Here is a 27,366-nt window from a genome sequence, read left to right on the forward strand (position 1 = left end):
CCCTACATATACATTATTGTGAAATCATAATTATTCCAGGTGAGCTTATATACTCTTATATTGATTCCCAGATACACATGAATAACTCATGAATTCAGATATTCCATGACCAGTAGAAAAGTTCTGTTAGATTTAAGATAATGGTATTTTTTGATAATGAAATGAAGGTATTTGTTATTGTTTTGTTTTTTTTTTTTCTATCTTTTTTTTGACAACAAAATTGTAAGTAGATTTTAATAAATCTAATGTTTTTAATACCAAAATCAAGGATTTTTTTTTGTTTTTTTTTTGTGACACAATTGTAAAATTTCCTCTTAATCAAAATGAGGGATTTCACAGTGATATGTAATTTCCTAAACAATTCGTTAGTAAATTAAATCACACATAACAGGTAACTAGTGACACTGGCAGTGTGTCATGTTCACACCAAGGCATAGGCTAAATGGCAATACAACAAACAATTTTTAATCTGGCAATTAATTAATGGACTTCACTTCTATTATCCTGACCATCACATCATAAGTTTCACTAGTTCTGAACCCCCATCCCCGCCATTTTTTTTTTAATTCTTGTGATACTGTGTAACCTTAAATGTCGTTATGACATGAACAAAGTCCTTTTTTTCAATACCTAACCAGTACAGAAATTAAAGTTCACTTAGCTTTCAATTTGAACAGTTGCATCATATCACATCTATCTCTGACAGGCCTTGCACATCCAGATATGTTTTTTCATCAAGAAATACTCACCAGTGTTCTACACTTTTAATATTCATAAGGCAATTCAAAGTTATGCAGTGGATTACGAATAGGGGCATCAAAGTATGAATAGGGGCATCAAAGTATGAATCAAAGTACGAATAGGGGCATCAAAGTATGAATCAAAGTACAAATAGGGGCATCAACGTATGAATAGGGGCATCAAAGTACGAACAGAGGCATCAAAGTTGTCTAACTAGACTAAACATAAAATGTAACCTTCATACTGAGGTGATTTAATCACATCATAAAATATGGGAAGAAGTTCAAGTAATTTGGTCTAGTAAAAGTCCCTAATTTTTTCTAAGTGGTTCAATAAAGAGGAGTAAAATGTCATTGCTTTAAGTTCCTGACTCAGCTGATACAATATTCCTTGGTCTGATAACAACAAATAACCCCTCCATCATACTCTTCCTATCATTACGTATTTAAATATAACAGTTATCAACATTCCTAAGTCGTATTTAATATTCCTTTACATTTTACATATAATGTCACAAACAAGGCCGCTGGTAATAAACTATTGATTATAATATGAAAGTCCTTTAATAAAATGCAAAGTAAACATCCAAGTTCAAAGATCAAAGTCTGCTGAGCTAAACATTCAAATTTTGATGTCCACAGAATGCTTTTCCTATATCCCACATAATTTCAATTATATTCATTTTTTGCAAAGAGTAGTATTTTAATATTTAACAAGAATTGATTCTGGTAAGCTTAAAAACACTTTGAACATGGAAGTTCTTACAAAGCTTAAGAGACCATTCAATGAATACTGCTAAAAATAAAAAAGAAGATAATTAAAATCCAGATCTTACAACAATTTCAACATCTATTCTATGACAAATTTAAGACTTGTTGAATAAGATGACAAATTTGTTGTTTGTTGAACATTCTCATTTTCAGTCTCTTGAACTTATGATCAGACACCAAAGTACCATAATAAATAATGAATAAAGGAATATACATGCAATACTAGGGATGCAAGCTAGCATATACTACCATAGCAAAACCACTGCTGTCTAATTAGATCAATTCCAAATGTCAATTTATTTCTATAACAAAATTCAAGCCTGTTCCTCCTTAATGTAAATTGCAATGATAATCATGACAAAAATATTAAATGTAACTTGCTGAAACATTTATAAAATGGAATCTGTACAAAGAATACCTTATAACTGATATGGATATGGAGATTTATTAAGGATTAAAAAGAAGATTTTGAACATAAGGAAAAATAAAAATAAGTAGGAGTGATTATATTAACACATCTAGATCTTGACATTCCACATTTTTAAGGATTCCGTAACATCAACATAAAATTTTTGTGAAGGCAAGTTTCACTGTAAATCTCTGAATTTCCTATCCAGTCAAAAATCTACAATAACTGTAATAGTGATAAACTCTGCGATTTTTTAATAAATCAATTTGATTTAAAACAAATACATGCTTCTACAAAACTCATGCATGTAATACTCTCTTAGTATCATTTATAGAACTAGCTACCTGTCAGAGGCAGTAAAGAGGCAAAGGGGGATTTTTCTTGCAACCAAGATGCCATTCTCTTGTTGAAAATATGGATACTTATATATTTATAACATATTGAAGTGTCTTCAGTTCTCATGCCAACAAGCTTGTATTTATTGAAGCAGTACACGTTATACAAAAACATTTACTGAAAATGTTTTAATGTGCAACATACACAACTGCAATACATATTTCTTCATAAGTAATGTGAATTTATTAGGTGTGCAGAAATTTTATGAAAATCTGTTAACACATTAAAACAAACAAATAACAACACAAAGCATGCAAGACCAAACAGATCTGACTGATGAAACTAAAATGCTGCACTAATTGACACATCATGTTCACAGTTTAGGATATCTGAATGCATATCTTTTCACAAACTGTGTCTTACATATACCAAACTTCTTACATGGGAGGACAACTATGTGTAAACTAAATACACTGAAGTTTTTTTTCATCAAAAAGCTTTGACACCAAAGAAATTCTGTTTCTGATGTTGCATATCACATTTTATTAGAAATTTCTGACTTTTGTCAAATTAAAGGTACTTATCCTCTGTAAAAGAAAATCTAATAAACGGGTTTCCAAATTTTATAAAATTACTGCTGGAATATTTCATATCTAGTAATGGTTGAATATCACAGGGAAAAAAACAAATCACGGAAACACTGACATGGTAGTCAAACTTGCTTCATGCAGTAATAATGACATGCAAACCAAGTAGCCATTGTTTCCTTGGATTAAACACAAGGTATACTAGATACTTGTTTGTCATGATGTTTCTGTATGTTTCACATCCGACACATCTGTATGGAATGTGATCATTTTATGTTTTAAATGAGAAATCAATCTGGCTACATTGTAAACCAGTTACACATCTAAGAGTATCAAGTATATGATACGTCATTATGTGTTCCCTACAAATATTTTCTAACTAAAGATCCAAATTTTATGATGTATATATACAACATTTACATGCACGCATTTTACTGAAGACATGCAACACCATACATCACTGTTTGCTATAGAAAGTGGCACTGGTATATCCCACATTATTGTATTAGTTCATCCTGTGCATGATTCTATATCATTTACATGTTTATATTTCCAATATACATGTACAAGCCTAGTTCTCTAAGGATCTGAGTTATGGGACTAAGTCCTTCAGGCTAGGCAGATACAATATACATGTACAAGCCTAGTTCTCTAAGGATCTGAGTTATGGGACTAAGTCCTTCAGGCTAGGCAGATACAATATACATGTACAAGCCTAGTTCTCTAAGGATCTGAGTTATGGGACTAAGTCCTTCAGGCTAGGCAGATACAATATACATGTACAAGCCTAGTTCTCTAAGGATCTGAGTTATGGGACTAAGTCCTTCAGACTAGGCAGATACAATATACATGTACAAGCCTAGTTCTCTAAGGATCTGAGTTATGGGACTAAGTCCTTCAGGCTAGGCAGATACAATATACATGTACAAGCCTAGTTCTCTAAGGATCTGAGTTATGGGACTAAGTCCTTCAAACTAGGCAGATACAATAAAATGTTAGTTCATTTTGGGATTATTGCATTAAAAAAGCTTAAAACTGTTTTATATCTCCATTGCATTTTACTTTCAAATTTTCAAATTGAAATATGTTTAAATAAACACACTAACAAAAAGAAACAAAACAAAAAAATGATCATCTGGACCAGGTCAATTCTTCACACCTGGTAATAACACGCACCAACAGCCTAAATATAGTTTTAGAAAGAAATGAATTTTCTTGTATTACTGTGTATCTTCCAAAACAGTGATTTTTGCTTTGTTTGTTACTTATCCTTTGAAGTATTCTTGCTAGCTTGCATCCCTCCATACCCTAAACTAAATCTACCTCCAGCACTTTGCCGTCACCCTTTTGACCCATCCTTTTTTCATCTTCTCCATCATAGTCATCATCATAGTTATCTTTGTCCTTCTTCTGTTGATTTGCCATGCTCTGAGGTATGCCTTTTGATTTTGTGGTTAACTTAGCCTTGTTTATTTCTACCACCTTATCAATGGTCTCAACAGGCTTGACCTCAGCTGGCTTGACTTCAGCTGACACTTCCTCTTTTCCTGCTTCTCTTGGATCTAGATTTGCCTGACCTTGACCCAATGTCTTTTTGTCTCCCTGACCTTGACCTTCGGTCTTTCTATCTGACTGATCTTGATCTGATACTTTCGGATTGACCTGGTCTAGAGTTTTACCAATAATTCTTTTTTTAAGCTGATCTAGATTTCCCTGCAAGTGCTGTTTTGCAATTTCTGCAGCCTTTAAGGAAAGTGATTTACCAAAGTCACCTAACCCAGAGAGAGAAGTATTTGAAATGATTGGATTAAGAACATTTTTATGAAGAGTGTCTGCTATGTTTGGAATTGATTTAGTTACATTAGCCCCCACCTGACCAGGTTGCTGTACCTGATCATCAGCATCTGCATCAGGGTTGTTGTCAGGGTTACCTGGAACTGAAAAATCAGCAGTATTTGTACATAGTCGCCTGTGAAACAGATGGTGTTGTATCCATCACCAGCCTGGCTCAGAGTCTGGTCTTGTGGGTATGTCTTTGTTTTTAAAATGCCATTGCTACTACCATTATGATTTACTTGTGGGTTTTGAACTCTGTTCTGTGTTGACTGTGCTGGGACATAAGTCTCATGTGCTTGTATCTGTTTTGGATCCTGTGCTACTGGCTTTTGCTTTGTTTGTGTTAAGGCATGTTTTGGCTGTGAGAGCACTTGCTAGTATGTGCCTATAGTATATTGTATTGTGATTCATACAAGATATAGATAAAGTATTTCAAATAGGAAACATATGAACTTCAAAAATATAAGCCATTGTGATAATCCTGACAAATATTACTATGCTAATGCAGGAAAGATAGAATGCAAAAGATTATGTGTGCTTTTTGATATCATTGTCTTTACAAAGTGTTGCCGATTAAGGAAAGCAGGAAAAGCTATACCACCTTTTAGATATGTCAAACACAATGCTGGCCATGTTCCTACATATGTTTTAACACATAGCTATAACTTCAATATTCAATATCACATCTTTTGAGAAAAAATGTCTCCTCTCAGCAGTGCTTCTCTTTGTTGACTACCTTTCCTATTGGTTGCTACATTACACATGTTTTAATTACCAGTATGCCCTTGTATGTATACCTCCCTTGCATTTCCAATGTATTCAAATTAAAGTATAAATCATATCTTTCTGGTGTATATATCACAGAAATTGAAATCCATTATCATAATCTCTATTATTTTACTGGTCTTATAATTTTTCTCCAATCAAATCCATTTTTTCAAAAGGAGTGTTATACTTTAGTGAAAATCATATATTCTGTAAATCATCTTTTCACATTCATTTTCTCAATTATTGTGATCATTTTGCTTATCAAAACAACCATGTTGGTGCATGTGTACCGTGCATATCATATCGTCTATAAGAAATTTTCAATGGTTTCTTTTCCAAATACGCTCTAGAACTTAAATTTCATTACAAAGTAAATGTGCTATATCATATTACATAAACTGTATACACGCATATGTTGTACATAATATAGTGCAATGTTTTAACAATAATGTACAAAATGGTGATTTGTTTTTCAAACCAGACTAGCAAGGCTTTGATTGGTCTAAAATTAAACTAAATACATGTAATACTAACTTTATTCTGAACAATGTAGACGAAATAGAGAATGGACAACATTCTCATAAGATATTGACAGGTTTCAATGGTGTTGACTTATTTCTGCATCTTCAGACGACATACCAAGTATGCCAAAACATGTCAACACAATTTAAAACCATCCAAGATCTATGAGAATGGTGTCAAGTTCTTAACTTTGTCTGTATTGTTAATTTCTTGACTAGACCCTATTCTATGAAAGAATTGTCGTCTAAATTTATCTAAATTACAATAATAAACATAAGGGTAGATATTTCAATGGAAAATTTTCTTGTACAATGTAAACTGATTCCTGTAGGTATCTGTCTAATGACAGGTATTAGGTTGAATTGCACAGAAATAAAGTGACATTAAGAGCAACATATTGTGACTAAACCAACAGCCTATAAGCCTATGTGGATACAAACCTTGCTGCTGTCCCTGTTCCTGGGGTTGGTTGTCTGGGGGTGGAACTTGGTGATTCACTTGAGGGTTGGGAATATCAGGGTTGGACTGGCCTGGAGGAATAATATTTGCCTCATTTTGTTTATCAGGAAGATTAGCATTTTGAACAGGATTAGCTGCAGCTTGGTCTGAATTTTGGGGTTTAAGGTTGGGATTCGACTGGGCCTGACCCTGAGCAACTGGAAGCACATCAACCTTGGGGTTAACCTGACCCTGTGGTAAAGCATTTGTTTCAGCAGGTTGTTTGGGATCAGCTACCACCTGACCAGGCTGATTGTTCACAGAGTTTTCCGATTTCTCACCCCCTTGAGTCTGAACTGGCATCTGTGCATCTTTCACTTCACCACCGACTGGATTTTGAGGTTGTTCTGCCTGGTTTTGCGACCTGGTTATTAGAAACAATGGGTTATCAGTTCTAAAGGATGATTTTTTTCATCTAAACAATTTAAAATTGACCAGATCCTAATCACTTTATATTCCTAAAGAAAACTACATTCATCATGGAGATCAATAACTACTTCATGGGGATGCTAATATTTTTAATCATACAAACAACAGTAGCATTCTGCAGGCATGTGCCATGATGACATGTATTAGCAAGCTTGAATTCATTATTCTTACAAAACCAATACAGTAACAGGAAGCCAGATTTACAAAATACCCCATGGAAATCGCATGTACAAAATTGTTTGTTTCATGACTTAATCAAAAAGCGTTATTTTTCACTTATATGAGAAAAGGCTGTCCACAACACACTTCTAAATCAGAGAAAAGAGACTACAACTTCACTTCAGAAGTAGTATGAAATTGGTTGTATGGGTGGTTACATGTTTCCATATCCATGACTTTTCTTGTTAATACTAAATGATTTTATGAAAAAGTTTCTGATTCTAAAGGTGCCTTAACAATGATGTAGACTTGACTGACCTCAATAGGCTATATCAGGTTTGTGATTTTTATTATCATTCTTTATTGCGATTATCTTTAGTCCCTCATCAAGCGTCATTTGTAGTGTGTCATCTGTTGTTACCAAGTAATATTTCTTACTTCTTCTCAATTCTCAATGACCAGAAGACCTAGAGTTCTGTAGCATGCTGAGGTGAAGGGCTACCAAGTTGGTTCAAACTAATGACCTTGACTAACTTTCAAGGTCACAGGAGACAAATGTGTTAAAATCTTCAAACAACTTCTTTCCAATAACCAAAAGACCCAGAGGTCTGATATTGGGAATGTAGCATGCCAAGATGAAGGGCTAAAATTTTGCTCAAATAAATTACCTTGACCCACTTTCTAGATAACAAGGACAAATACTTTAAAATCTTCAAACAACTTCTTCTCAATAATCCAAAGGCCCAGAGGTCTGATATTGGGCCTATAGCATGGCGAGATGAAGGGCTACCAAGTTAGTTCAAGTGAATGCATAGGGGTCAATTGTTTGAGTCTTTGTATTTGTTTTCAGTTGGAATTACAAAACAGATTGGAATTTCATTGTCAAGGAATATCAATGTTTTTAAAACTTCAGTAAAGGCCCTAAGAGTTGGATTTCTTCAACTTTCTGCAATGTCCTTCAAATCCATACTTGCAACAAACAGTACTCTGCAGACTTTAATCTGTTTGCTAGATATTGGATAAAGCAGTATTGTGAAGTTTGTGCTTGTCCTTTGTTAAAACTAAAAATTCAACTTATTTTGACTTTTAAGACCCATGGACCTCTTGGTTTCATATGGCGTCACCTAGAACAACTAAACAATGGGAAAGTTACAGTGTCAATATTACAAGGACTTTCCTGTCTATATAAATTACCCCAAATATCAGCAGTGTTTTCAATCCATGAATGTCTTATAATTTCCACAATGAGACAGATTTTTTCCTTGTTAATGATCACAAATCATGATCATCTGTGAACTTTCCTTGCATGCATAAAACTGTTGTAATTAAAGAGTTCTCTCAACTCCAATAGGAAGCAACATCAGTTAGTCTTTCAATGCTAAACATTGAAATGCTTAGTTACAACTTGTCAAGTTTTCATCTGAATAACCTGGAATCAACCTTGATTCACACGTTGATGTTGTTGCATAGGCATCCATCCAGTTTTAGTCAGAATTACGGTTCTATCAAAAACTTGATATGAGTACTCTCTTGTTTTTTAACTTGGTTTTATTCCCTTCATCTTAATTTTAAAAGTGTCTCAGAAATAATTCAATTAAAATAACTATTTTTCCCAATTTAACAAAAAAAAAAAAAAAAAAAATCAAAGTCAAACCCAAGAGGCAATTACCAAAATAACTAGGAAGTCCCTAGATGGTACATATGTTAAGTAAAACTTTCGTCTGATGACTGAGATGTTGTTAGCTGCTACTTGGTTTTCTCAAACTTACTTTTCGTAGGGTACCAAAACTTTTAAAAGAAGGCCTTTAATAATTCCATGGTCAAACTAAAGTAGAAAATGGCCACATTTATCAACAACAGCATAAGTTCTACACTGAAAGAGTGCATATACATGTGAGAGGATCATATTTAGAATTATATATACTAACAAGAAAAAGAAATGCCGGGTACACTAAATATACTACAAATGATTTATTGCTTGGCCTAGAATAATGACACTCGGTCAGGTTGATGTGTTGTTCGCGGTCACTAGGTACACATGTTTAAAATCACACAATACCTGACCTCCGCGCTCCATGCGAGGCACCTGCTAAAATACAAGAATCCCGTGCAGGGGAAGGTCATTGAGTTCGCCAATGGAAATTTTTAGTCTATTTGATACTGTTCAAGTATTCGGATTGATTTTTCAAAGTTTGATTCGAATTAAGCAATTTACATCCATACCACGATTGACGGAAGTCCAGCAGGGACAGGCTATAGGAATGCTTTTGCAGGGTCAGGGCCAACTTCAGGTTGCTGCACATTTTGGTGTACATATTCGGACAATTCAACGTCTTGTCCAACATGTGCGAGTGACAGGGAGGGTCATCGACTGACCGCGAAGTGGACGTCCGCGCGTCACGACGCCACATCAGGATCGGTTTATAAGACTTTCTCACTTATGTAATCGCCATCTCACAGCTACCGAAACTGCAAATAACACTATAGGCAGTCATAACCACCATATTCATCCTGATACGGTTCGAAACCGATTACACGTCAATGGCCTAAGAGCCCGACGTTCCTATGTTGGTCTGCCCCTAACTCCTGCACGTCGCCAACGCCAATTGGCTTGGTTACAAGCACACGCGCCCAGAAATTTTCCTATGCGGCAATGGAGATGGGTATTCTTCACTGACGAATCCCGGTTCACTCTACCGTTTGGACGGGCGACGTCGTGTATATCGACGTCGAGGAGAATGTTACATTGACGCGTGCGTCACTGAGCGGGATAGGTTTGGCTGTGGTTCAGTATGTGTTTGGGGCGGTATCTCCTATGGGTTTAAATCACCCCTGATCGTGATTGATGGTAATTTAACCGGTGTAAGGTATAGAGACGAAATCCTTCGCCCAGTTGCCATGCCATGTGTGCAAGCACGGAACCTGATATTCCAGCAAGACAATGCCCGGCCCCATGTCGCTAGAGTTTGTCAGCAATTTCTTGCCAACAATAACATAATCCCAATCAGCATTTAGTCCAGATTTGTCTCCAATTGAGCATTTGTGGGACAAATTGGATAGGAGAGTTAGGAGACGTCCAAATGCCCCCCACTAATCTGGTCCAGCTCACACGTGCCTTGCATGAAGAATGGAATAACATCCCCATTGCAAGGGTTAACACCCTGATGAATTCCATGCATAGAAGAATCAGGGCTGCGACAGCTGCGCATGGAGGACACACAAGATACTGAAATGTCCGGCCATGTTGTGCAATACAAGTAGGGTCATCGCTAAAAGGGGGATATTTTTGGCATAGCATTGATAATCAATAGAACCTTCAACAAATGGTTCCAAACAGATGAAATTGTATACAAAAATGAATGAAATAATGTAACATTAAATTACATCATTTAAAAGAATCTTTTTAGGTTACACTGCGTTTCTTTTTCGTTTTAGTATATATATGTATATATATACATTACTTCTTTTTTAAAAAAAAAAGAAAATAAATAATTGCCCTTACCCAAACTTGTCCTTATATTCACCCACATCTACACCAGCTAGGTGAAGGGTTTGTACAGCATTGATGCCCATCGTTTTCTCAACAGCACCAATGATCATTTTTCTCATATCAGCACAAACACTGAAAATAAAGCAAAACTCACAATACAAGAGTTTCAATAAAACTTTTGATTGTTTCCAGATAACTTGATTGGATATAAAATGTTCAACAAAGGGCAATAAATCTGTATTCAAAAGGTTTTGGTCCTGAATTTGGTACAGTACACATCATTTTCCGAGTTCAAATAAAAGCAAAGTTATACTCAAGCCACAAATTTTAATGAATGGCAGTAGTTCTGTAATGAAGGAGTTTTGGGCCCTGAGTTGGGAACACTGCACATTCTCTTAGAATGATGAATATATACACCAAATTTTTATTATTCAAGTTTAAATGAAAGCAAAGTTATGCTTCCGACATAACTCTGTAATTATGAGGTTGAAGCTCTTTATTTGGTACACTCACTGCATTTCCCCTTAGCTAAACCAATGTATACACTAAATTTCATTATACTAGTTCAAATGAAAGCAAAATTATGCTCTGGAAATACAATTTTACAAAGGGTAATAACTCCCTATCACATTTACTGTATGAGTTACCTTTTCTCTTTCACATTTTCAGAGTACCTATGAAGGTGATTATCTCCACTCTGTCACATTTACAGAGAATCTGTCAAAGTATGTGCCCCTCCCTGTCACATTTACAGAATAATTGTATAAGTGAGTGCCTCCCTCCCTGTCACATTTACAGAGTTTCTATCAAGGTGATCATCTCCTCTGCCCATCACATTAACAGAGTAACTGTCTAAGTATGTGCCCCCTTTGTCACATTTACTGAATTATTATCTAAGTGAGTGCCACCCTCCCTGTCACATTTACAGAATAACTGTCTATTCATTCATGATCATTCTGTCATATTTATGGAATAGCTGTGTGATTGTATCTTCTCCCTGTCTGCTGACAAAGCAACTATCTGAGTGATCATCTTCCCTCCCTCTCACATTTACCGAGTTACTTTATTATAGACGATTTGTCATTCCTTCGGTCACAGTCATAGAGTCACCATCTGAGTGATAATCTCCTCTGTCTGTCATATTTACAGAGTTTCTTTCTAAGTGATATCTCCCCTCCCTGTCTGTTCACCAAATTCCTGTCTGAATGATCAACTCCCCACCATGTAACATTTACAGAGTCACTGTCAGGGTCACATTTACAGATTTACTGTCTGTATGCGTGTCTTGAGCTCCCCTTCCTGTGACATGTAGGTGATTGTCTCCTTCCAGGTCAGATTTACATACTTACTTTACAGCGATTATCTACCTGTCACATAGACAGAAAAGTCTGGATTCAAGCATGGAGTCTAATTTACAAAAGTTACTATCTGTACGACTGCCTCCCATACCTGTCACAATTTGGAGTGTTGGATTCTACTTCTTGTTCTTTCTTTCTTAGCTGCTCAACTTCCTCTGAAAATTTCAGCATATATCACATCAATAGACTTTACTCTTACTGTTGTAAAGAACAGACAAATAGCCACTCTATATAATTACAAAGCTTTCAGGGGTTATGTTGAATATCAATCATGATCTAATGATTTTTAAATCAATCAACAGTGTTTTAAAGTATTTGACAACAAAGATATTGGATAAAATAAAGTAAATAACATGTCATTAGCATTAGTGTCAGTACTAAATGAAGTTTTACAACAGAATGTAGCAACTGACTGCTTTCCCCAGTTTGATATTGTTCTTCCAGTTCAAATTGGGACCAATAAAATTGTAATCTTCCTAATCTTTCAAGAAATATGGTTTTTATATTTCTTCCTTTTTATATATATCTTAATAAAGATATCCAAAGGTCGTCATCAACTTTTTTCTGTTTTGGAAAAGTTACAGATAAATCCACTTGTCCAAAAGAAATAAAATACTTGTCCCAATTGATAACTGTAAATTTTAAATGTTTTTCAATGTCTGTTTGTTTGAAATTCATAGAGCTATAAGATTGTAATCACAACAATATACTGCAGTACATTACTGATATTTATCATTTTGAACATAGAGCTTGTCTGATCTGCCAAGGTTTTATATTGTCTACATATACCACAATACATCACAATTAATAAACTGCCATCAATGGTACTCGTAGAAGATCTGGGTGTATCTGCTTGTCATCACCTTACTTCTTCAGTCCTTAAAATTTACTTTTCCACGAACCCTTTTTTTCTCTTTTTTTAAATAGGTTCTCTCCATCTTTTTTCTTCTGCCACTTACATGATCTGTTGCTAACAAAGCTAAATTTAAACTGTCCACTATCCCTTTTAGACTTTTAGTCTCATTTCATCAGTGTTGATACAGAGCCTTTCAAATTCACTTCATATGTGTTTTGATTCAAACACATCAGTGAGGATGATTGCATATTTTCGAAGGTCCTTGGAAGTTTAAGCAATATTTGTATGCAGTTTTGAAATAACTACTTTCATTATACAGCATCACTTCAGTTTTAATCAATGTCATGTGTACATGTTCACTGCGATATAAACAGAGTTTTAAGTAGTAAGGTGATTGTTGATTTAACAACAACAAAGTGACAATATTTCTTACTTGTTCTGTTGGACAAGTATTTCAATGTCTTTACTTTTCCAACAGTAGTTTGGTCTGGTACCAGACAAGTGTTAATGATGACCTCTGATGTCAATAAAATACTTTACAGGTGTATATAATTTATGTTAATCTTCAGAGTACAAAGACGATGCAAATCATCAACCGAATGTTACAAATATAATTGGTTTAAAATTTCCTATACTTATAAACATGTAACAGCTGTTCAGTATTGATCTTTGATGAATGTGAAGGAAGTTACACATTTACAAATCCTAAGCATGGATTACTTCTGACCACTACAAAACTTTAACCAATAAATAACCTATTGCTCAGGGAGGTAACAAGAGTGTACACACCTTTCACTTTCTGTAATTCTTGCTGTATTCCATTACTGTTCTCTTCACAATTTTTCTAAATTAAAAGCAAAAGAAACAAAATTTCATTGCATAAATTACACAAATGAATGCTTGAAGTAGTTGCCATGCTCTGGAAATCATGAAATTTGCAATCTTGTCGGTTTCTGTGTTAACAAGAAAAGATGATAACTCATCCATTATAGTTATAGGATTATAAGTTTCCTAAGATTACATTTTTTTTGGAGTCACGCATCAAACAAATGAAATTTGTAATTTTGCATATCTGTTTCCTTGGTAAAGAATATGTGAGAACATTTCCATAGCAAGATATTAATAGAGTACTAGCTTGAGAACTGTGCAAGGTTACAAGTTGTTTTCTTGAATAGTTTCAGAGCTCTGATCCAGAAAATATCACTGCACAGATAGACAGAGACCAATTAAATATCCCTTGCAAACATGTTTTGTGTTGGTAAATAAACAAGAGGCCCATGGGCCTTACAGTCATCTGACATAAAATACAAGATTTCAAATTTTGAACTTGAGAAGAAGTCGAAAATGTGTTTTCAAGATGGCGGCCATGTTTGATTTCGGACCAACCCGAAATTAACTAACTTTGGTCATGTCATGTCATGATCATTTCAGGGAAGTTTCAGCTCAATCAGACCCTTCGGTCAGATGACCTAAAAATGTAATAAGTGGTAAATATTGCAGAGCATTTAAAGATTTAAAACAAGTTCATCAAATTACATCTGTAAACCCAAAAACACAAAGACATTTACCAACCATATCAATTGTGGGTTTAAATCAGTATAGTCACAGGAATGGAAATCAGTTGAGATTCATATAGATCAATGCTATTCATTTCAAACACTTGAGATCCCTTCACATCACTAATCAATGCTATATGGGTGAATCACATCGTCTGACAAGTGAGCAAAGCCTGAAGATCTATTGTTTTACAAATGGATCAGTGCAGTTGGCTACATGGTCTCCCAATCTGAAATTTCCTTTCATTTATCAAATTTAAATGTATGACCCCTCTGAATGCCCTTAATGTTTAACACAACCAAAAGTTAATGGAAAGGACACATTTTCACTGATTATTAGACATTGAATGCTCTAAAAACACCACTTTTTGTGTTCGATATGGAACCTTATCTCTTCAGCAAATGAAGAAAGATTATATTTGAGCACTGACTTTTCTAGACCTGGTACAGCATAATGGTCATTCTTTATGAAAGACTTTCGGAGGTACATATTGCACTGCATGCAATATGGTAATTTGCATTGCCTACAAGGTTATGATATTTATACTGACCAGAAATACCACCACGTGACAGCCCACATTTATGTTAACACATTTTGCAGTCTTTTACAGCTTTAAACTAAAACTAATTGTTACCAACAATCTTATCCTTCAAACAGAGCATATACAACTACTATTAGATGGTGCACCATGTGAAAAATAGTCCTCATTTATCAATATAAAAATTACAGTATGCAAAGCATTCCTTTCTGATTAGGTTATAAATGTTACAGTGGTGTTGATATTCAAATGCAACTTATATATATCCCTGGCTGAGGAACTAATGCAATTCAGAGACTGTGCATAGAGACAAGGTACGGATATCAATACCATTTTTCTGACTGTACAAGATTATATATCCATTGCTAATTTTAATGACATATACTAAGGATTTACTTTCATCTCTAAATATTTCAAAAAGTTATGTTAAGTAGAGCGCAAAAACATTTCATCGTTGAAGTGTGACGACTCGCTCATGTGTGACATACCAAATTATTCTGACAGGACTCCCTTTCTTTGCCCAAAGACTGTAGTTCTTCCACCTTGTCCCCTATTTGACTGTTTAGAGATTTAACATCGCTCTCTTTCTGTGCTAAAGTCTCTTTGTTTCGGTTGTAGCTCTCTGCCATGGAATCTATCTTCTTTTCAGCGCTTATTCGTTTCGCAGAAATTTGTCGAACTTGATCTTGAAGTTCAGCTACCTCGAACGACAACTTGCTGTTGCTGGAAGAGAGATTCCAGTAATTTGCCCCTAGGATAACTAATGCTACCAAAAGGCCAATAACTAAGAATGGAGGTGACCGACTTTGAGCTCGCATAGAGCCTCGTCCGTTTGCTGCCATACTTTTTTCCTTTTCCTCGTAGCCCTGAAACGTCTACGCCAACCTGCTTTGACGACGTGTTATGCTGTAAACATCCGCGTTGTGGCGCTACCTGCTCAATATCCGGTAATTTGGATGTTTGAAAGGCGTTAATAATGTTCGGGTTCAGCATTAAGGTGGCGCATAGGGCTTTCTATACTTGTGTATGTTCTCAGTTTTCCCTCGCTCCCCGCCCCAATAACAACTGTCGCATTAAAGTTATATTACTTAAATATAAAGCTTTGTCGTTTTTATACTCTTTGCAATGGCGAAGCCCTATCAGAAACATTGTCGGGTGCCTTGTAATAAGATTCGCCGATATGCCCGTTTCTGTGTCAGTAATGTAGAGACTATGGAGGGGAGCTGCTGAGTTTCCATACATGTGATTCTATTTAAATTGAATACATGAAAATCTAAACATTATTTTGTTAAATTAAAACATTTGTTCGTAAAAGAAATTTAATGATAAAGCCCTTCGCGTATTTCGTTGTTTCAACTCGTTATAAGGACCTAGTTACACCAATGAAGACTTAAAGGAACCTTAAAGGACGAATATACCATTGTGATTCAAACTCTGTGAAGTAAGTTTATCATTTGACAGCGTATTATTTCATAAATTAAATGCATTAAGTGATTATTGCTGGAAAGCTATCAGTGTTAATGCTATTCAGGCTGACAGAAATCCGTTGTACTAAGCTTTCTTCGGAAACTCAAAGTCATGATTAAAGCAGGAAACAAGATCCAATTTCACACCCAATATATAAATATTATATTTTTCTTGGTCTATTATATCACGGACTTCGTTATCTATCTAAGTCTGATTTTATTACAAGTAAATATATTCGCAAATGACACACATAATCATCACAGTCATATTTGACAATCCTATAGCTACTGTCCCTGTAATTATATAACAGAAGATCTGCACTTTGAAATACAAATATCGGAGAATACTTCCACGGGTTTTTTTTATCACACGTATTATTTTTTCAGCAAACTTACATGTATACATAGTCACTGTATTCTTTATGAGTTAGGAGACCATTCTTTTCTCTCTTTTTTTCAAACATGCATCAGAGACGTGTGTTATATACGTCTCTGGTTATATACGTCTCTGCATGCATTAAGAACTAAAAACCTCGAAGACTCGTTTCATACTATCCAACATGTTATAGCAATTATATATGTAGTACAGTTATTTCAGCCAAATCAGAATGAAAGGGATTTTAACAATGGTTGAGAGGGCAAAATGTCAGAGTATCAAGTCTGTTATAAAGCCACGATCTTTTTTTCCTATGTTGATTGTTATGTACTATAATAAATTATTTATATCTAACTGAGAGTAGGTATTGTGTCAATCTTTCCCATTCAGGCACTACAAAAAGAATTGAGTGACATCTTATATTAAGGTAATGTCACTACAAATTTTGATATGTGGACTGGAAAAAATCTATAAAGACGGGGGAAATTATGAAATCTTACATTTCATAAAATGCATCACAACTGCATCCAGTCAGTCAAACCTAATCCAGGGTATATATATATATACAAAACGTATCAGAAAGACGGCACATAATTCAAGAAAATCCATTATATAACTATGTAACTTGTTATAAATATAATGTGTTCGTAGGATTTTAAATATGTCAAGCCTTATTTATCAACGAAGATTTCGTTATTGATACGCTATCTTCTTCTTTGACAGCATCTGTTTCCAACTTAATGGCAAACAAAGAAATACTTTCTATTGTTTTTAATCCTCTCAGTAGGAAAATGATCATCAGTGACGTGGTTATCTGTCGTACTGGTAGCGCACGAGACACCTTAAGATGATGTATGAATCCTTCAGGTTACTATTTTCCGGAAATACAATCAGTCTTCCGTTTCCAAATTAGACCGAACCTTGTACACATGTTTTTGAAGAGATAGAAGATTCAAAACATGACAGCTAATATCAAAGTGGCGCAATCGAGATTTGCGTTGCTAAAGGTAGAAGACGACGATGACGATGAAGGGGAAACAAAGCCTTCACAGGGAGGGAAAAACAATCAACAGCAGTCAAAGAATAAAAACAAGAAAAGAAAAAAGAAGACGACACCAGACGATGAGGTTATCAGTGATAGCGACATCTGTTATTTTTTTCTGTAAAAGTTAAAGACATAGAATGATAGTGTTTGACAACCTTTATTATGTTACTATATCATACTTTTCTCACTTTCCAAATTTAAGATAGAGAAGCTAATTATCGATCAAAATTAATAATTATTGTCATTTCATTTTTCAAAATAATTACATATTTTAACAAAACATTGCTGCAATGCTATTTCTACAAGGTATTAACTTTACTGCAGGTGGAAGAGAGGTTCATGAAATAAAACTTTGGTCACATCAGTTACAGAATGAATGTATTCCTATTTACTATTACATATTTGGTGGTGTAGATCACTTCAAGGGTAGAAGCTATAGGCATAGGTTTGATCTAACCTTTTGTGTTATTTAAGAAATCAATTCTCTTTTTTTCTTGTGCTATTTACTGGTGTGTTGAAATATTAGTAAAAAAATGCATTTTACACACCATTAAACAACAACAAAGAAAACTTATTTCTCCAATTTACCTTTTACAGATACGTATAATGCTACTTTGAAAACTTAATCATCATCATTCACTGGGTACTATATCAATTAATCACACTAATGGAAAAGCTAAATGGGTCATTCCATTTTGGGGGGAATATTCACTAGACTTTATGTTTACAGAAGTGTAAACGTCTTGTTTTGTTGTGAAAGTCAAATAGAGAATACTAGAAATGTAAATATTTTAGAATAAACAATGGTGACATCTGAATAAGGATGATACTATAGAGGAGACAACTCTATATCACTGGTGTCTGCTGACTACAGAGAGCAAGAATAATTCCTACAGCTGAATGGTTTTTATTTCACCAGTTGAAGAACATGGCATTTGGCCTTAGTGGATCAGGAAATCACAGACCACAATCAGCCCAGAGTACTACTGATAATGTCAAGGGCAACAAGGGAGGCAAGAAAAACAAAGAGGCCAAGCCTGAACAGTGGGAAGAATGGAAGAAGGTGGATGACCAAGTCAGTATTAACTATAGCTTTGAAACAAGCTTTTATTAGCACTTGACTCAGGTAGGAAACCAGATTACCCAGGGAAAGTTCATCAGTTAGGTATTTCCGCATAGACTTTTTCATTCAGAGAAAATCAATTGGAGTAACCTTAAATCTGACGGGATCCAATAGATATTATTTCATTATCTGACTGTCTTACTTGTGCAAATAGTCAGTTGTCATTCCTCATTTACCCAATTTTCTTATCTACCTGCTTCCAGTGGACTCAATTTAGGATTTTTCTGCAGTGCACTTGGTAGAGCTTATATAACACTAGCCTGAGGTCAGTGTTTTACATTCAACCAGAGGCACTGGAGATATAATGTTACATAGATATATATCATGAAAATCGCATGTGTTAGTTACTAGAGATATTTCTAGTGTATGATTAAGGAGACTGAATGTACAAATCTTCGATGATCAGAAAATAAAAAGAGATATTGTAGAGAATTTATTGATTATTTTTTTTTTAAATATGATTGGTTTACAGTGAATCATAACATTATCAGAAACCCTACTACTAAAACCAAGATTGGAAAATTATTGTTACGTTATTTATGATAACAGTCAATGGTATAACAATGATGTTTTGATCTGATCAACCTTTGCTTCAGGGTGATGTAAGGAACTAGAAATTCTCAGCATTCTTGAGAATATACAGCTGATTATCTGAATGAACTAAAAGAAAATTGAAGTTTATGTTAGATTTCTTTCTTCATATTTCAAGGATACTTTAATATTTACAAGATAGTTTAGGAAAAAAAATGTTTTGCATAACAGTCTAATGATATTTTCATCGTTTGTTGTAGCTTACAGCAGGGTTTTATGAAAAAGATCTACAACAAGCATTACTTCTCAGCAAGATGGAATATGAACACAGTAAAAGTGTGAATGTGAGTGTCACTCCTATTTAATACACTAGTTCTCCTAGACCAGATTTACCCATTACAGTCAACTTTCATATTCTGATACTCTGTACCTAGTAAAAAATACAATATTTTTCCTGTATTGTCTTTGGCTGAAAAACATGGAATTGCATTTCTACTTAATTGAAATATATGTGGATATGATTATTATTGGGGCTTATTGCTGAATAAAGGAGATAATTATAAAAGATCTGTGTTCTTTCAAGAATCAGGTGAATATTGTTTACCTTTAGGAAATAGACACTGTATTAACTGTTATGGAAACTATAGAATGTAATGGAAGGTCACATATGTGAATCTTATTGTGTACGTCATCATGTAACATGTCCACACTTTTAGTACTTTAGTGGAAAATTTCATACATTTGTTGTCCTGATGAAGCCCACATAGTTAGGCGAAACCGGTTGACAAGATGATAAACCTACTACCAACTTATCCTGAGCTTGTTGCAGTTGATACTTGCGTTGTTTGCACCTTTAGGAAATAGATTCAGTCGTAAGAGGTAAAGGAGCAAGTATACAGAGTTCTTGTTGTTTATTAGCAGTAATGACTGGTCAACACTTCTAATAAACTACAGAAACTACTTGCTCCTTTGCCTGTTGTGACTGAATGTATTTCCCAGATGTATCCATTATAAACACGGTCCAATGCATACTTTCAGGTATCCAGAGGAAGAACAAAGGTCCAAATTATTCAGATGTGGAAGAAAACCACAGTGTTGACTCTACCCTAGCCTTGTTTACTGTTATACACACAAAACATTGCTATATACAACACTGGTTGCTATTACTGCTTTTCTTACAGAAAAAAAGTGACTCAAAGGCAGCTGGTAAAAGCAATGATCAGCCACCAGAAGGGAAGGATGGGAAAAAGAAGAATAAGAAAGACAAGCCAGTGACAATGAGTCTTGATGAGTTCAACTCTGGTAGTCAGGCGAAGTCATATGCTGATGGTAATGTATGAATTAAGAATTGTGTTGTTATGATTAAAAAAAGCGATTTGTTTTGTTGCTTTCTTTTGTCCTAACCTGTAATCTCAGAAAAATATTGTTAATAAATATTCATTTTCAGAGTTTGATAATATAGTGTAATTCCTTTTCTGGGGTCGTGATACACTTGGAAATAAGGCACCCTAAGTATATCTTTCAATATTTTATCATTATGTAAAGATAGGTCACTAAACATGGGCTATTAAAGTAGTATTTGTGTTAGCTTAGCTTATCTGAATGAGGAAAAGAAGTTTAAAAGTCAAACTGGTACTTTTACATGCCTATTTTACTTTCATGGTGTAAAACATAATTTACTTAATGTTTAAAAAAAAAATTAGAGGTCAGTTACTAAAATTTGTACGTTGTGGTTGATTCTTTTTATGTTCAGTTGTCTGCAATGAACACTATAGTAAGAGTCATCTACCTTCTAACATTGAGGTTTTATTAACTTTTGTAATTCAGAGTTAGAAGATTTGCCTAGTCTGTCTCCAGCCAGTCATAAGTTGGAATCGCCAGAGGATGCACCGACAAATGTCAAGTTCTTTGACACAGTAGATGACGATGTTCACAAAATTTTACAGAAAGAAAAAATACAAGAGGAATATCAAAAGGTATGTTTGATAGAGGGTCGTTCATGATTTTTACACCATCGTGATATTTGAGAATGGCTTTACTCCAACTACTACCTTTAAACTCTAATGTTATTGTATTATAACGTCAATAGTTTCAACATCATCGCTGTAGTGATGATGGTTCTCATAAAGAAAGACATATTTAAAAGAAGGAGGAAAAAAAAAGAACTTCATATGTAACAATTGATAATGATTAAGCTTTATACATTGGTTAACAATACATGAAAGATAGAGATAGACTTCAGAAAATTAAGACAGCAACTGGAATACTGTAAATCCAGACATCCTTCTGGGTCTTCCTGAATGTGTGAAAGGGTCTGTTTTTAAAAAAAGGAAACATTATCTAGTGAAAATTTCTATTTTACAAGGAATCAAACTAGGGTCAAGCTGCTGAATGACAATTGAATGTACAATTTGTATGTCCTATATGAGATGTTTTCATGAACTTTATTACTTCATTGACAATTGTGTTGTTTTTTTTATGGTCAATGTCAATAAGAGATTTCAGCACCGTTTTGCATGGCGGAAAATTCAGTTCCTCCCATGCTATGGTAATAAATAATATGCGGAACCTAATCATTCTTTACCAATGACTTAGTATGATTTGTGTTTTATTTCAGCAATATGCAGTAGAAAGTGTGATGTCCAACAAATATAAAAATGAACTTAGTAAAAAAGATAAAGAAATAGAATTTTTGAGAGCAACTGTAGGTAAACTAGAGGTAAGTAATATTTTGGATTATTTCAAGCGTGTTACATTTGTTGTTTTCTTATTTCAGATATTGCTACTTATCTTTTGAACAAATTCTCATTAGTATATAAGACTTGAATCTCAGATACTTGGTTTGATTTTTATTTCATCAAAATTCTTGTGTGTTATGGATAATGCTTTTAACGTGACCATATCATGCACTGGTATTGATATACCTAGTAACTAGTGCTGGAATGGTTAGCGGACTAACTGAACTGTTACCAGATAACCTTCCTCAAGTATTTACCACTACTCCAGGATGTCATTTGCACACTCATGCTTTGGCAGATAGAGTTACCAAGTTACCAGGTGAAAATATGCACTTGCATGATGGCCTAGTTTTGGATTGAGGTGAACTTGAAAATATTAACATTGTTAATATAATACATACTTTTTTTTGACTGCATCAATGTTCATGAAAAAGAAACAAAACCAGTAAGAAGTTGTACTCATATAGGCATCAAGATGAGCGGCTTTTGCTGTGCAGGACACTGATAAGGGTTATCAGATAGTTGAAATACTAACAGCATCACATCGTCGGTAGGTCCCAACATGCAGCATCATACACTATCTCACAACTATCAACTCCTATATCAGTTCTTTTTTAAACCTTCTGGAAGCAAAACTTACTACTGAAGTAATTTTTGCTCTACTGACTTCTCTTTAGATCATGAAACTTCATACTTTCTGATAGCCGTTGCCTATTGATAGTTATCATCTCTTGTGAAAGTTTGCATAGCATCATATATAAATAAATATAAACTGGATTTATTTTACAACAATTGCGAAACAAGTTATGTCAACTTATACTAATCACTCTTGTTGGCCCGGATGTAAGTGCGCGAGGGATCTTATTGTGGGAGGAAACCGGAGTACCCGGGGAAAACCCACATGGTCGGGCAGGTGACCCCTTACCTTTTCACGTCCGTTCCGGGAATCGAACCCTGGTCGGCTATGTGAAAGGCAAGTGTGTTACCACTGCACCACTGCGTCTTCCTGGGTTAAAAACTACAAAATTATTCATTAATTTCTCCAAAGTAACGAAAAGAGATTTGATAGCTCTTGGATGAGACGGATACACATAAGCTAAATGTATATCCTTTAAAATATATTTGCTTTTCCAATTAGCCCCAATTTGTTCCTAGACTCAAAGGATTTGTATCATCTGAGCTGCCTTGTACAGTATAAGCGAGACCTCACTTGAGACTTCATCACACTACAACTAAAACATTTTTTAAACATTTTAGTTAAGTTCTATCTGACATGTACATTTTTATAAAACAGAGACCAGTCTGTTTATCAGCTTCCTAAGAAACACAAACCACCACGTGTATGGAATGTTGAATGAGCTGTCACTGGAAATCAATGTCCAGTCTAAATGTTTTTAAATCCTATAAACATTTTCGGAGAATGATGACCATTTTCATGAAGTACTTTCTGTTTTTGTAGAATGAACTTAAGCAAGTAAAGAAGAGGAACAAGCAGTTATGTGTGATATTAGCTCAGGGAGAAAGTATGTATAAACCAAATTGTTAGTCACTCTAAACAAAACTTAACCTGAAATCATTGATAAGGTAAAGAAATGATCTCTTAAAAATCCTAAACTTATCTTTGAAATAACTGTTAAGTTCTGATGAACAAAAAAAATCTCATCAATAAGACAAAACAGAAGATTGTATGTGGTTTGCAGAAAGTAAAATCTTTCAATTTTGATGAAACCAAAACACATTTAAGGTGACAGGTCTGATGGTACAAATTTCATGATGAACCATGAAAGTGAAGATTGACATTACATTGCCAGAAAAAAAAATTATATAGACAGGTCCATTTTTTTCTTGTAAGTTCTTTTGAAGGACTGACTTATTGTGTAATGGTTATCTTTAATTATACCCCTAATCTCCCACCCCCACCCGCAACAAAGTTAGGGGATATACTGGAATCAGGTTGTCCATCCATCTGTAGACACAACAATATGTTGGCTGCTCTTCCTAAACAACTTAATGCTGCATTCATTTCAACAATACTTGCTAACTATGATCCTTATACATTGTAGATGTGGGCAATCTTTATCAGGTTGAGTTATCTACCCTTTTTAGAAAGTTTTGCCTCTTCGGGAACGTTGGAGGGGATTATGAGTTGGCCCCTGGAAGACAATTCTAGTTAGCATTGGTAACACTGGAAAGCTTGAAATCTACAGGAAATGATAATATATTTCATTTTTTTAACAGTGAAAGACAAAGCAGAGGTACTGATGCAGGTGAACCAGTTAGGTGAAGTGCGAGATGAGCTCACAGAACAGGTCACTAGTCTCACCGCTGAGCTAGAAAAAGAGAGGTCCAAAGTTCACGCACTCAAAGCTGATATTGACAAACAAAAGGTATATATAGAACACGATACAGTTTGTTCTGTGCATTTTATATTGGACTACTGCAAATTCAACGACATTATCAAACATTGATACTTAAAGAGTTGTTTATTGTTTGTACCCTAGGATGTTCTTGTTTATGTCTAAGCGTTCCTGTACGTAATGTATCAATGTCACGTTATGGTGTCAACTCTGTCCTAAGACTTGCTTCATCTGACAGACGTCAACTTGCGACAAGCAGCATATAATCTCTCTACTTTCACTGCATGTGCACAGAAATTGCTTTCCTGGTAAATCACTGTATCTCTATTTAGCAATCCAACTCTTACGAGACATATTATTTATGCATGAATGCTTAAAGGCCTGGTAAGTTTTGAGAAGTATACATGAAAATATCCATGACCAAGTGAGTGTTGAATTGGTATGTCCATATGTATGTTTATATCAGGGCTAGCATGTTGAGTTATAGTCCATCAGTAAAAATGTGTGTTCTGTTAACTGGTCCTTTGTACATGTAGTAAAACAGCTCTCAGAGGAAGATTTTCTGAGTTTTGTCGATTAGAACTCAACAAACCCAGTTTTTTATATGCAGGTCTTACAGATGATGCCTTTTAACTTTAAAGTTACCTCGGCCATTTCATAAACAACATAATGTGGTAAAGTTAGAAGGACGTTGACTAAAGGGGAGATAACTGTAAAATTGCTGGTTCTGCAGTCACAGGCATATTTTAGAAAAAAAATACTAGAAAGTTTGTTTTCATTAAGAAGAATGACATAAAAATGTGTTCCTATCAAAATGTACTCGGACACAATAAGTTCCTTATCTTAACGTAGTAACAAAAACTCTAAATGTTAAAATGAAAAAATAAGATATCAGTGTGCGGTGGAAGCAGTACATGGTACATTGAACATGTGAAATTTTCATCTGATATTGCTATTGATTTATTGCTTCTATATTTTTTTCTAGGGTGGAAAGCATGTTGGCAAATGAAGTCTCAACTCTGAATCATTCTTCTCAAATACTGCAACAGGTAATGAGCATTACCTGTTGTTCTTAAGTTGTAAAGTTTATCTACAAGATGAAGTCTGAAGTGGATCCTGTTCCATGGCTGCTCCTGAAGTGCACCTACAAACTTCTATAGTGCCTGTACTTCACTGTGTCATTGTATCTAGGCAACAGGAGATTAACTAGATAAGAATACTCTACAACCATTGCCTCGGAAATTTATTCATACTTGAGAGTTTAAGTTTTGATATAAGTATACTTTTCTTGTGCTAAACATTTACACTAAACAACATAAAGCCCAAACTGTTTATCAGAAAAGAGGAGACAGTGAAGAAAATGTCATCAAAATGTATGAGTTGTGTTATGACATCTGGACCAGTGAGGGTTATTTTCCCAAGCTGGCTTCTCTACATCACAGAAATGGTCATAGATATTTAGTAAGGGTTTGTTTTTCATTTGAAAAGTTATTTTTAATATGGAATCTTTGAAGATAAAGATAGTAGCTAAGTGAAATGTGTTTAATTCTAGGTGCCAAGATTTTTATAGACCATCAGGCTTACCCATATTGTTTCCTTGTGGACCAAGTTTGTTATGATATGAGCTACAGGATCCCTGGTTCATTGTGTTGTCAGTTTCTATTTTAGATATTTTCATTAATTGTTTTCATTTGTTTGACTGTCAGTACAGTACATAGGGGATGTAGAACAGTCCCTGTAACTTTAATTTGTATTAGTTATATTTTGTTTAAAGCACAGAGTTTATGGAATAAATCCCTAAGAATTTATGTTTGGGCCAGTAATGCAGCTGAAAATGTAAAATGGGATTTATTGAGGTACTAGCAACTCTTGGCTAGTTACTGAAGCTTTTAATTGGACATAAAATGCAGTGGCAGTATGGCTTCTGACATGCCATTGTCTGTACACGGTGAATAAATTTTAAAAAGATTAAAGTTCCAACAGCTAATACTGTCATATAATGAGGCTTTGTTAACATTTAAAGTCTGTATTTCTTTGCAATATTCTTATTAAACAACAAAATCAGAACAAAATGATTAGATATTCATAGAAGTGCAACTGAAAGATCAAATGTGATCTTTTTATACAGCAAATAATTTGTATTTAACCTTACTATCATGCTATTTGATGATAGTAAAACTTTTTCCACAAACTGAATTATGTTTGATGAAGAAAATGGTTTATGGAAAATTAACTTTTTCCCTTTTATACAGAATGACCAGATGATATAAATGTATCATGATAAATATTCATCAATAAATGTGTCATGGTCTTTTGAATATATGTTTTACTTATTTCGTGAAGATTAACAGACCTATTGTAGTAAATTTATTTTAAACAATTGCAATACTGTTCATATAAGATAAAACTGAAAGTTTTCAATTTTTACTTACATGTAGTTTTGGGTTGTATGTCCGTGCATCAGCTAAGGTCATGAGAAGATAAGTCCACAGGTGTTGGAACCATTGACTTATGCTTTATTAAGTGCCATCACACTGAAATGTTATCACTTGGATGTTGCAGCATCATACCCTACCCACTGTAACTAACAAGGCTTTGATTATGCCATTAAATGCTATTCTACATATCAAAACCAGGATAGAGAAGCTTTTATGATTTACACTAATGTATCCACTTTAAAAAGAAGGTAGTTACCTACACTTATCCAACATGTTTCTTTTAGGCATACAATGTATGGTAGTCCAAGTCAGGATCATCTTAATACATAATGGTGGACTCCCATACAATCCTGTTACGTTCAAGTTCAGCAAAATCAATGTAAAAAATTAAAAAGAAAGGTTTACAAATGAATACCTCTAGATACAAATCGATTTAGA

The 27,366-nt window shown here is 34.5% G+C and overlaps 2 protein-coding genes across 2 annotated transcripts in view; one reads left to right on the forward strand and one right to left on the reverse strand.

Moving 5' to 3' along the window:
* LOC132544533 (Golgi membrane protein 1-like) overlaps positions 1 to 15,699 on the reverse strand; it is a 21,835-nt gene extending 6,136 nt beyond the window's left edge. The window contains exons 1-7 of the mRNA XM_060208143.1: positions 15,343 to 15,699; positions 13,549 to 13,603; positions 11,995 to 12,058; positions 10,558 to 10,677; positions 7,724 to 7,732; positions 6,410 to 6,831; positions 4,167 to 4,780 (exon numbers count right to left, since the gene is read on the reverse strand). Coding sequence (XP_060064126.1) covers positions 4,167 to 4,780; positions 6,410 to 6,831; positions 7,724 to 7,732; positions 10,558 to 10,677; positions 11,995 to 12,058; positions 13,549 to 13,603; positions 15,343 to 15,696 — 1,638 coding nt within the window. The 5' untranslated portion in view covers positions 15,697 to 15,699. The remainder of the gene's footprint in view (positions 1 to 4,166; positions 4,781 to 6,409; positions 6,832 to 7,723; positions 7,733 to 10,557; positions 10,678 to 11,994; positions 12,059 to 13,548; positions 13,604 to 15,342) is intronic.
* A 1,928-nt stretch (positions 15,700 to 17,627) lies between these two features.
* LOC132544510 (G kinase-anchoring protein 1-like) lies at positions 17,628 to 26,808 on the forward strand. The gene is made up of 9 exons (XM_060208114.1): positions 17,628 to 17,823; positions 18,661 to 18,816; positions 19,656 to 19,739; positions 20,577 to 20,724; positions 21,223 to 21,371; positions 22,013 to 22,114; positions 23,593 to 23,656; positions 24,372 to 24,520; positions 25,476 to 26,808. Exons 1-9 carry the CDS (start codon positions 17,656 to 17,658, stop codon positions 25,497 to 25,499), a joined length of 1,044 nt encoding a protein of 347 aa, XP_060064097.1. The 5' UTR covers positions 17,628 to 17,655; the 3' UTR covers positions 25,500 to 26,808.
* The last annotated feature ends 558 nt before the right edge of the window (positions 26,809 to 27,366 follow it).

This window comes from Ylistrum balloti, unplaced genomic scaffold, assembly GCF_031769215.1.
Source record: "Ylistrum balloti isolate Yb309-2 unplaced genomic scaffold, AGI_CSIRO_Ybal_v1 Utg369800, whole genome shotgun sequence".
Lineage (NCBI taxonomy): Eukaryota > Metazoa > Mollusca > Bivalvia > Pectinida > Pectinidae > Ylistrum > Ylistrum balloti.

Coding starts and splice junctions, on each gene's coding strand:
- LOC132544510 (XM_060208114.1), top strand. CDS start 17,656: ATGACAGCTAATATCAAAGTGGCGCAATCGAGATTTGCGTTGCTAAAG. Junction 21,372..22,012: donor TACAAGAGGAATATCAAAAG/GTATGTTTGATA, acceptor GTTTTATTTCAG/CAATATGCAGTAGAAAGTGT. Junction 22,115..23,592: donor CAACTGTAGGTAAACTAGAG/GTAAGTAATATT, acceptor CTGTTTTTGTAG/AATGAACTTAAGCAAGTAAA.